Raw genomic sequence first — 12575 nt, forward strand, 5'->3', positions numbered from 1 at the left:
TGGATTAGCAACCTAAATATAAAAGCTAAAAATCATTAACACTTCTAGAAGGAAACGCAGGTGAAAATCTCTTGGGACGTAAACAACCCTGTAAACATTGCTGCTGGGAGTGTAAAACGGTTACAGACACCCTGGAAAATAGTTTGGCAGTTTCGCATATACTTAAACATGGGCTTACCATCCCACCCAGCAATTGCAGTCTTGTGCATTTACACCAGTGAAAACTTATGCATACGTGGCTTTTCTTCATGCGTACCTAAATGTTCTTCAGTGGGTGAATGCGCCCATGAACTCTGGTACATCCATACGATGGAATACTACTCAGCAATAACAAGGAACAAACTACTGCTGGATGCAACAACTTGGACGGACTTCAAGGGCATTCTATGCACTAAAAAAAGGCAATCTTAATTGGTTATATGCTATATGATTCCATTTATATAACATTCTTGAAATAGCAAAACTATAGAGCTGGAAAACAAATTAGTGGTTGCTAGAGGGCAGGGATGGGTGTGGGGAGGTGGATATGACTGTAAAAAGGTACCAGAGGGAGTTCTTTTCTGGTAATGAAACAATTCTGTATCTTGATTGTGGTGGTGATTACACAAATCTATACGTAGGATTAAATTGCAAAGAATTGTAAACACACACAAATGAGTGCGTATAAAAATTGATGAACACTAAATGAAGTCTGTAGTCCCACTTAATAGTATTGTACCAAGATCAACGATCTGGTTTTGATATTATGGTACAGTTATAAGATATTGCTATTGGGGAAAGCTGGGGGAAGGGTTTGTAAAACTCCATATACTATTTTTACAATTTCTGGTGAGTATATAAATTCAAAGTAAGAAGTTAAAAAAAAATGGTTCTAAAAAGGAGAGACTCAAGAAGCTCAGCATATCGTTCCAAAGTCCCCCCTACAAATGAACACCATGCTCAGCTTTTAGCTGTCTCCTGAAAATGAACAAGCAGTCTGCTTTAAAACCTCGCTTTGTCAGTGAGCCTCAGAATTGAGGACATTACTGCGAAAGTTTTCATTTGAGGGATGTTTGGAGGGGTTAGGAAAATTCTTCTTCATGTGTGTATCTTTACCTCAAGACTGCCCAATGTAAGCAGCCCTTTCAGAGTGAGGCTGGCAGCCCGGTGGGCAGTCAGAGCCCTGCAATGCCTGACAAGGCAGCATGACCACTGTTCTTCAGCATTTCCCACTTTTTTAAACTTTCTAAAATGCATGTGAAAGGTATAAATATCAGTCTTCTCCTGTCCCAACACCCTCCCACTTGACATGGCTTTAATTTGAAAATGTTGCCAATATTGATTCTAGGAAATCACTTTACTGGCTTTTATCTGATTAGATGGCTTTGGAACTATGATGACTTTGTGACATCCTATTGATTTTGCCGCTAAAATGGTCTTCCCGTCGTGTCTTTGCCTCTTCGTTCCCAGTGTCACTATCCTCCTTACAGCCTCCATTACTTCTTACAATAGCTTTTTGCTCACTGGTTTCCCAAACTTAGTCTCTGCAAACCAAGTCATTTGAAATTCCATTCCTGGATTAATCTATACATAGCACAATTAGGTCACTTCCTTGCTCAAAAATGTTTAAAGGCTCCCCAGTGCTTATACAATAAAATCCAAACCCCTCAGTACAACATTCAAGGACTTCCCTGTATATGGAATGTTAGGTTGAGAATAATTTCCACTCAGAATTTTGAAGACCTTTCTCCACTGACTTCTGGTTTTCAACATTTCTATTGAGAAATACAATGCAATCCACCCACTCCTCCTCTTCATGTAACCTATTTTTTCTTTCCAGAAGCTTTTAAGATTTTTTAAGTCTTGGTGATCTGGTATTTCTTGATGATGTGAATTGATGTGTGTGTGTGTGTGTGTGTGTGTGTGTGTGTGTGTGTGTGTTGGGGGGGGGTCTCTTATCTTTTTTTATTCACTGTGCTGCAAATTTGGTGGTCTTTGTAACCTGCACATTAATGCTTGTGCAAAAACATTTTTTTTAAATGTGTTTGAGAGTGACAGAGACAGTGTGAGCAGGGGAGGGGCATGGAGAGAGGGAGAGAGAGACAGAATCCCAGGCGGGCTCCATGCTGCTGCCTCAGGGCCAGACACTGGGCTCAAACCCACAAAACTGGGAGATCACGACCTGAACTGAAACCCAGAGCAGGATGCTCAACCGACTGAGCCACCCAGGTACCCCACCTGGACATTTATGTTTTCTGGTTCTGAGAAATTTTCTTGTGTTGTTTCTTTAACAATTTCCTCCCCCCAAAATTTTCTATGTTCTCTTTTACTAGCATCTTCTGGGTTGATTTTCTCAATTTCTGTCCCACTTTCTGGGAGAGTGACTTGACTTGAGATTCTATATTTTTAATTTCCAAGCTCTCCTTCTTGTTCCTTTGATGTTCCTTTTCTTATAACATCTTGTTAATGTTTCATAGATGTACACTCTTATCTTTTGAAAACATTATATTTTAAAGGTGTTTTTGGCTCTGTGCAGAACAGGCTCTGTTCTGTTTCTTCTGGGTTATTTTTTTCTCCCTCCTATTTGTTTTGCTCTCTTTCATGTTGGAGACTTTCCTCCAATATCTGGAGATTCTCGGTGATCTGTTTATATTTAATAGCAAAGCACTGAACAGCATAATGGCAGCTTTGCACACTGGGATGGAGCTGATAGACTAATGAGGTTCACCGTAGAGTATTTCCTGGTCAGCTGCTATTTTTTCTTTTTTCTTTTTTTGATAATTTAACATCTTTATTGAGATATGATTCACATACCATAAAATCTATCATTTAACGTATATAGTTTTCAGTATATTCAGATTTATGCAATTATCACCATAATCTACACTTAAAACACTTTCATCACTCCAAAAAGAAGCCTCACGTCCATCAGTGGTCATTCCTCATTCATCCCTTCCCCCACCTTATATCCCCAGCCTCTGGCAACCACCAATCTACTGTCTCCATAGATTTGCTTATTCTGGGCATTTCATAAATGGAATCCTACAATACATGGTCTTTTGTGATGGTCTTTTTTACTCAGCATAAGGTTTTCAAGATTTATCCATGTTGTAGCATGTACCAGTACGTCATTCCTTTTTATGATTGAATAATCCATTTGGCCCTTGAACAACCCAGGTTTGAATTATGCAGGTCCACTTATAAGTGGATTTTTTTTTCAGTAAATACAGTAAATACATTTATAGTACAGGACTGTAAACATACTGTCTCTTCCTTAGGATTTTAACATTTTCTTTTTTCTAGTTTACTTTATTGTAAGAATAGAATATATGATATATGCAACATACAAAATACGTTAATTGACTGTTTATGTTACCAATAAGGAATCTGACCAACAGCAGGCTATTAGCAGTTAAGTTTTGGGGGAGTCAAAAATTATATATGGATTTTCAACTGTGCAAGGTTGGGGGGAGGTGGTCAGCACACCTAACTCCTGTGTTGGGTTCAAGGGTAAACGGTAACACATTGTATGGATACATCATGTTTTGTATATTCATTCATCAGTTGATGGACATTTGGGTCATTACCACTTTATGGCTATTATAAATAATGTTGCCACGAACACTCCATGTACAAGTTTTTGTGGTGACATATGTTTTCATTTTTCCTGGATATACTTATGAGTGGAATTATCAGAGAGGATTGTAATAGGGGAACACAAATGTTGTTATCTGCAGGCTTTTTTTTTTTTTTTTTTTTTTTAACCTGGATTGGTTCAGTTTCTCACATTTGCTATGTGATAAATGTAAGCCTGACTGTTGGCCTTCTAGAGCTGGGTGAGAGCTGAATCATTCCAGACTTCTGGAGGCGGGTGAGTAAATCAGTCTCCTTCTTTTGTTAGAGACGGTTTTCCTGATGTCTATTTCTCCCTCCTTCCTGAATAACAGACTCTTGCATTTTTGGGGACAACGATGTATCAGGTATAACATTTCTCAGCCTCTCTTGCAGAAAGAGATGGCAATGAGACACAAACAGAAGTCACTGGATGGGATTTCAGGAAAACTGCTTTAAAGGGTATTAACTTAGCTGGAAGACAGGTGCCCTTTTATGATGCCTAAAACATGGATGCTATGGCTGAAGCTTCAGTAGCTACAATGTACCCATAAAGAGAGCCTTGAAGACCCTGGGGATGGCAGAGGAAAAAGCTCACGAACAGCCCTGGTCCCTTAGCCCTGGACGGCCCACCTTCAGATTCTTTTAGGTGAGGAAGAAGTAATTTCACCCATTTAAGCCATTACTATTTTGAGTATCTGTTAACTACGAGCTGATCTGAATCCTAAGTGATACAATTTTAGGATTTCATTCTGTCGGCAACTACACCTGGTCTTCCCCGAATTTTAAGTCACCTGTCACTGTTTTCTCCTTGTCCCATCAAAGATGGAGTTCCTGTTTCTGTTTCTTATAGTGAATAATTTTTAAGACAAAAAAGCCAGCAGCTTTTTACCTACCAACTTCAAAACTGGAATTTTACCTGTCCAATCTTATTTCCTTCCTTTCCAATTTACACACCATCATCTATTCAATATTTCTCTTCAAGCTCCATAATTTCCTACTGTCTGCTTTTGCTCATTATTTCCCTTCTGAGAAAAGCTCTCTCCCTGTGTCTAAGTTCAAATTATACGTGTTCCACTCATAGGCCACTGCCCTGTAAAGTCGTTCCTGAATATCCAGCAGAAGTAGTCTCACCTCACCTGTACCATTTCCTCCTGGATATTTACTTCTTTTATTGGACTTTCCTGAGGTTGGGGGCCATGTCTTTAGATCTCTACATTCCTTTGTAGCACACAGCTTTCTAATGTGTACCTAACGGTCACATATCATGGATGTTACTAGATACCAAGAGATTTGGTTTTTAGGGGCACCTGGATGGCTCAGTTGGCTAAGCGTCTGATTTCGGCTCAGGACATGATCTCCTGGTTCCAGAGTTCAAGCCCTGTGTTAGACTTCTATGCTGACAGCTTAGAGCCTGGAGCCTGCTTCAGATTCTCTGTCTCCCTCTCTCTGTGCCCCTCCCCCACTTGTGTTTTCTCTCTCTCTCCCCCGAAAATAAACATTAAAAAAAAGAAGAAATTTAGTTTTTAGAAATATTGTCAAAGCTTCACTTTTTATACCTGTGCCCCACAACTTCACAAAGGAAATTCTTAGTTTAAGGATTATTAGAAATTGATCCAAAAAGCAACACTGATACCAAATTCGACCACAGCCTTACAGCAGTGTTTGTAACCAGTAGATCATTGGCGAGATGAACCTGGGGCCATGAGGATCTTTTAGATCAATCAAGTCTGCATGTTAAAATACTCCATGGTATTTTACACAGAAAAGCTTACTTGTCATATGTAGGAAAACTCATTTAAAACGGTGTCTCTGCCATCTTAAAGTAGTAACTTAGACCTCATGAGAATAATTTTATCTTCTTAAAATGCTATGAGTACAGATAAGTTTTGTGGTAATCAAAAACCTTGAAGAATTCCACATATCTTGATCACTACTACATTATTCTCTGATACCTGTAGATAGAATCTCTCTTCCTTTTGAAAGGGGGGTGGAGAGATCAAGTGATTTGCACAGCATCGTAATGAGAAATGTAATGAGAAACAGATCCCTGGCTTTTTCAGTGTTCTGGTCAAATTTGGCCAGGTAAGCCACAAAGAAAAAGATGGGCATGTCAGACCAAATGAAGATCTAAAACTTCTATATAATTTAGGGACATGATTTTTAAAAGATAAGAAACAGACCAGAGGAAAAATTTTAGCAACATGCGTAATAGTGGCTTATGATCCCTAGCAAAAAAAAAAAAAAAAAAAAAAAAAAAGGACAAAATAGTGCAGCAGAAAAATGAGCAAAGCAATAAGTAAACAAGTCATAGAATAAGTGAAAAGATATTCATTCAACTTATTAGACATTAGGCAGACACAAATTAAAACAAAAAACTACATCCCCCTTCACTCACTTTTTTTTGAGAAGCAGTATAGCATAAAGTTTAAGACTGTGGACTCTAGAGACAGACTTCTTGGATTCGAAACATAGTTCTGCCATTTTCTAACCTTGTGCAATTTCGTAAATTTCTCTGTGCCTCAGTTTTCTCATCTTCAAAATGAAGTCATTACAGTAACTACCTCATGGGATGGCTGTGATGATCAAATGAGTTAGCTTATGTAAAATGCTTAGAACAGGGTCTTAGCACATTGTAAATACCACGTAGGTGTTTATGATTGCTATTTATTCCATCATATCGACTCAATGTACAATGCTGTTTAAAAGATAAAAGTAATCCTAATCTGTTGGTGGAAATGATAATTGCTATTGCTTTTTTGAAGGACAATTTGATCACATGCATCTACTCTACCTGGTAGTTCTACTTCAGAAATCTGACTTAATCACATAAGGATAAAAAACGTATATGTTCAAAGATGTCCATTACATCTCTATTTTGTGCCCCACGGAGGGAAACAGTTAAAATATCCACACAGAAGTGAAATATGTTACAAAAAACTAGCATACGAAGAAGACGGCTGTTAAAATAATGTAGATTTACACGTACTGACATAAAAGTTGTCCAAAATATACTGAAAAGTTAGTCACAAAAAAATGTGTAATATGATCCCATCGCATATGAAAATAAGTAAAACATACATATGTATTTTTAAAAAAATTTTTAAAGTTTATTTGAGAGAGAGAGAGAGAGACAGAGAGAGAGAGAGAAAGAGAGCAAGCACACATGAGTGGGAGTGGGGCAGAGTGAGAGAGGAGGAGAGAGAAAATCCCCAGTGGACTCTGCACTGTCAGCCCCACATGGGGCCGGAACCCATGAACCTCGAGACCATGACCTGAGCCAAAATCAGGAGCTGAATGCCCAACTGACTGAGCTACCCAGGTGCTCCATGTGTATGGATTTTTAAAGTGGTTTGAAAATATACAAACTGTTAATGAGGTTATTTATAGGGGGCGCTGGGGAAGGTGAAGGGCGACTTCAGCTTTTTGATCTGTATTTATGTACTAACACTTTTTTAAAACAAAGACATGTATTTTACTGCACAATTTAAAAACTGAAAAAAAGGGCTGGTTACTAGGTTTGCCTAGAGTTTCTATGGATTTGATATAAGAACAGAAATGCTCTGCTACTGAGATTTAGACACTATATACCATTTTGGATGAAATGGCCGGACTTTGGCAATTGATGAACACAACCCAAGAAAACCAGGGTCTTTGAAAGAATCTTTGGTCACACCTATAAGGGCACCAATTCAAAGAACTCATAGAAGAAGTGAAAAGATAATATCTGGTACCTCAGTTGTATTTACCTGCATCTCCAGATGATCTGAAGACAAAAGAGCCTGTTTTTGTTTTTTTTCTTAAACTGTAATACATCCAAACTCTAGTGAGTATATCACTATATGGGAAAAATAAAGTTTTTGAAAAATTTCTGTTTGGGAAACTTTTATAATTCAAGTGGATTTGAAAAATACAAATATTTGAGATTAATGAGCACCTTTTTATTATGCTGTATTTGAGACACAAAGATACTACCACTGACTGAAGCAGGACAGCGAGGCAGGCCCACATGATGGATTTAGGTCACTGGAAAGGCTGAAGTACACTAGCTGTATAACAGCAGGATCAGAGACTTGAGGAGAATACAATCTCTTAGTAACTCAACCCAAGCATTCTTTTAGGTTACCTAAAGCAAAATGGAATGGGAGGGCACACTGTGAAATTAAAGTGAAATTTCGTGCAAGTTTACAAAATAAAGTGAGCCTATAAAAAAATCTCTCACCTCCCATGTATATGCATAATGCTGCAGAGTTTAAGGCAGTGGCTACTGGATGGGGGGTATTTTAGAGACCGCACGACATCACTGTTCTTAAAAGCCAATATTCTGAAAAAAAAAAGTCACTCCATTTTCTTGAGACTTATTTAGAAAACGTTTTTAATTCTTAGAATGATGGAAGTTGTAAAATAATAGGAAGAAAAAAATAGGAAAAGCAAAAAGCAGCTTTTTTTTGGTTACCTTAAAACAAAGAGGTGTGAAGGAAATGATTAACAATGCAATTACACAGTAAATTGGACAGAGTTGCAAATTTCACAGAGTAACTCTAAAGGGGTTCGGGGATAAGAAGAGCTGATATAGCAGTAGTCTGTCATCAAGTCAGGATGGGGGACAACTTACTTCATCTATAAAAAAGAAGAGTAATTTTCTGCCTGGTAAATCTATAATCTGCCATTACAGAGACTGTAATCTTTATTTGTAATGTGGGTAACTGAAAATAATGGACTTAGTGAAAGGAAAAAAAACCAGTATACATTAAGAGTATCAAATACAAAAGGCAGACATACTCCACTCCTTACTAGCTGTGTGACCTTGGGCAAGTTTCTCAATCTCTTTTGCCTTAGTTCCTCATCTGTAAAATGAGGATAATAAAAGTATCTAAGGTTATATTACATGAGAAACCACATTAAAAATGCTTGGCACGTAGTAGGCATTCGATAAATGTTAGTGATGGTGGTGATGTGTCAGGATACAGCAAGCACCATTTCCTAAATTTTGAACAATGTGTCCTGGTGCACATTCAATGATTTTATTCATTTATTTACTTATTTTTAATTTTTTTAACGTTTATTTATTTTTGAGACAGAGAGAGACAGAGCATGAACAGGGGAGGGGCAGAGAGAGAGGGAGACACAGAATCTGAAACGGGCTCCAGGCTCCAAGCTGTCAGCACAGAGCCCGACGCGGGGCTCGAACTCACGGACCGTGAGATCATGACCCGAGCCGAAGTCGGACGCTTAACCAACCGAGCCACCCAGGCGCCCCTCAGATTCAATCATTTTAGAAGGTTGTTGTCCCTAGTGAGCTACGCATTTGAGGGTTACTCAAGCTGACAGTCCTAAGAATCAAAATATTCCTTTTCATTCAGGTCTTCTAGGTGTGACTGCAAACCAAGACAACTGGTTCCATATGCTGTACACAAAGAACAATGCAGCAGGGAACAGCACGGACTTGAGCCAAATTGCTCAAGTTCAAATACCATTTTTGCTTTTTACTGAGCACTATGACCTTGGGCAAGATTACTTAATCTCTCTGTGCCTCAGATTCTTCATCTACAAAGTGGTGATAAGAATATCTTACAGGGTTACTATAAAGATTGAACAAGATAATGTATATAAAGTGGCTGGTTCAGTGCTCAGAACATGTTTGCTACTGTCACCATCATCATCCCTATCGTCCGTCATTTTACAAAAGAAAGATACATCTCCAACCACTAGAGTTTGATTCTACAGAAACAGCATTTCAATTCGTTCTTAATTTCCAATATTATAAGATTCTTAAACTGGCTGGGCATTTGAGTCAACACTTTGTAAATTGCCTCAATATGAGCAAGACAAAAAACAAAGAAACAAAAAACAACAAACAAAAAAACCCCGCAGACAAAATGAGTCAATTGTAGTATTAGATCTTTCCAATTGTCATTGATGTAAAGTTAGAGAAGGCCAAAAGTGCCTTATCAAAACCCACTGTAGAACTGCTTTTTCCGTTTAAAAACAAAAAAACCACACTGCTTTTCCTGCTTCAAGCGAGTTAACTTCCTACCTGTCATCTGTGTTACGAAGGGATGGAAGCCGAAAACTCGTGTTTCTGTCAAGCTTTGATTGGCTTTTGGTCCTCTTGATGGAGCCTTTCAGGCGCTTGCTGAAGAACCCCTAGAACGAAAAGGCAGAAAGTGATGGGAGAGAAAACCATAATAGTGCCTTGCTGTCTTACTGCTTTGTACCGCTTTTGAAAAGAATGTTATAATGGAGACCAAAAAAATTTAATGCCCTATAAAATGCCCATTTTATAATGGAGACCAAAAAATAATCCAGTTTTTAATTTTTTAATTTATAAATAATAGTTGCTTGAAACTACCTGGTAATGGGACAATTTTTTTTTTCTTCTAGGATAATTGGGATACTTGAACTTTTTGATAACACTTAACTTCTTGTCTCTTGGTTTCTATACCAGCTATGGTAGAGAAACATCTAATTTTGATAACAGATTTTTAAAAACAAAACAAGGTAACAGAAAAATATACATACTCCTTTCTGTGAGGCAATTCAATAGAAAAGGCACCTGGTAATTAATTTCCTGAACTAAATTAGGAGAAAACAGGAAAAGAGAATAGCATATGCAAGAGCCCTGAGGTGAGAAGGTACTTAGGACATTAAAGGAATTTTAAAGAATATGCTGATAGTGAGAAGAGAAGAAGCTTTATACTAAGAGCTGCCAAAAAACCTCCAAAACCAAAAATAAAACACTCAAACCAAAAAAAAAAAAAAAAGAGTTATGTAATTAGTACAAGGTAATACGTTGGTGGTCTCAAAAGTTGTTAAAATTTGGTCTATGTCACCTTGAATATGTTATTTGTAAACTTAAGTTTCAAATGTAGGTAAACTATCTTAAAATGAAATGTGAAATATTTCATAAATGAAATGTCATTTATGAAACCATTGAAACATCTAGACTTCAGGAGAACAAAGCATTTTATAGTTTTTGACCACTGCCTCCCTCCTGCCACTTTCACCAAACTATCTAGAGCTCCTTGAATATTTTCCTAGTCTTAGCACCTACTAAACAATCAGCAGCCAATAAAAGTGTGTTGAATAATAGAACAAATGCACGCATGAATGATGATAGCCACTACTTTCAAGTAATAATTCTATTGTTGGCAGATGAAAGGACATCTTATGTCTTGAGAAAAAGTTGTAATTCAAAGAAAAGTATGTTAATGCTGGGAAAATGACTCTAATCACCTTGAGATGAATACTGTCCTGTAGGGGTTATGTACAGTAAGCATTTCCATCAGGAAGAAAAAGAAATACGGGGTCAAGATCAGCACGCCAAATCTTTTATACTCTTTTAGTTATCACCAAAGCCTACTGTTTTGGCTGAAGACTGTATTAATCAAGATACTCTGGATTACGTTTATCTAATACACTCACAATCTAAGTAGTATGAGACGTGTAACATGTCTATCTATGAGCAGGTCAACTAACAGAGATGGGGGCTTGGCTCCGTGCTGCCCTCACTCAGGGACTTAGGCTAAGGCAGGCTCCTTCTCTGTGCATCTATACCTGCTTCAGGAGGATAAAGGAAATGTGACAAATTATGTACTAGTTCTTAAAGCTTCATGTCACTTCTGGTCTCATTTCATTGGACAAAAAAGTCACATGACTGTGCCTAATTTTTGTGGGGAAAGGATCTATAATTGTATCACGTATCCAGAAAGAAAACTGGAAATATTTGGTGAACAGTAATGTGGACTACCACAGCGGTTACCCACTCCAAGTATTTTGCAAACACACAGGCATTGCTCCTTCCATTAGAGAAAAATGGAAACAAACTTATTTGAATCAGAAGTAAAACTATTTAGCTGCCTGAAAAAAACACTTAGACGTTATTTCTTGTTATTCTTGTAGCCCAAAGAATAAGGGTAAAAATTCCCTAGGCAGTTTTTTATTATAGGAGCATAGAGGTTGACTGGAAGAAAGAAAACAAGAAAACAAAAAAAAAATTTTAAGTCCTATATATATTTTTTTAAGATTTTATTTTTAAGTGCATGCTGTACTGAGTCAGCTGGGGCCCCCGGAAGCACTATATTTCTTAGGGACGGGCATTTGTCTGGTCTTCTGTACAATCTTAGCGTCGTAGTTAGGGAAAGTCACTGTCATTTGTTCTCCAAGGCAAAGGCTTTATTTACTACTTATCATGATTTAATCAAGATGAGTCACCACATTTGCTCAGAAATGTGGTCTGCAAAAAGGACCTAGAGTTTATAGGATTCTATTAGGATTGTGTATGGTTGATTCAAAAGCCACTGGCCTAAGTTGAGATTTGGCTCAAGTACCTGCCCAAATGCCCTATGTAAATATATTTCTAACAAAAATACAGTTAGGCAGTTAAGTGAGAATATATACTAGCAGATGTTTGCTCACACGGCACTTTATCTCTTTGTGGCACTTACTATACAATACTTCTTGTTTTAATCCATTTATTTAGTAAATATTTGTTTTATGTCTATTTGTCATAAAGTACCATACCATGTATTGTAAGGGAATCAAAGACAAAATAAACACAAACTCTGTCCCCAAAGAGCTTATAGTTTAATATGGGATTTGGAAACTATATATATATATAAATATATATGACACAATTAGGGAGGTTAAGTGTTCTCAATGTCTGGCATATTTAATCAACAAAATAAAAATTATCATATTTCTTTGAATCTAGGACAATCTATGATTGTTATGTCACACTATTATTTTATGTACACTAAGAAAAAAGCTGCCAATTAAACTATAACATGATGCCTAATCTCTTAGAACTTTTATTTTGTATCAAGAAAGTTTTTCAAAGACTTACTTAGGCAGGTTTTTATCATATAGTGCATAGTGTACACATAAAAAGAATAAATGCAAAATAAACTAGCGTCTTCATTCTTCTGAACTACTTTTTGACTTAGAGTAGTTGTTCATGTTTTTCCACAGAATATTATCATGTG

General features: G+C 37.2%; 1 protein-coding gene across 4 annotated transcripts in view; it reads right to left on the reverse strand.

Annotated features, from left to right (window-relative positions):
• RASAL2 (RAS protein activator like 2) overlaps positions 1-12575 on the reverse strand; it is a 357686-nt gene that overhangs the window by 54521 nt on the left and 290590 nt on the right. For all 4 annotated transcript variants that reach the window (XM_047076953.1, XM_047076952.1, XM_047076951.1 and 1 more), the window contains exon 5: positions 9629-9738. In XM_047076953.1, the coding sequence (XP_046932909.1) occupies positions 9629-9738 (110 nt within the window). The remainder of the gene's footprint in view (positions 1-9628; positions 9739-12575) is intronic.

Source organism: Lynx rufus, unplaced genomic scaffold (genome assembly GCF_022079265.1).
Source record: "Lynx rufus isolate CCGP_SWC_20201006 ecotype Redwood Valley unplaced genomic scaffold, mLynRuf1.p SCAF_15, whole genome shotgun sequence".
NCBI lineage: Eukaryota > Metazoa > Chordata > Mammalia > Carnivora > Felidae > Lynx > Lynx rufus.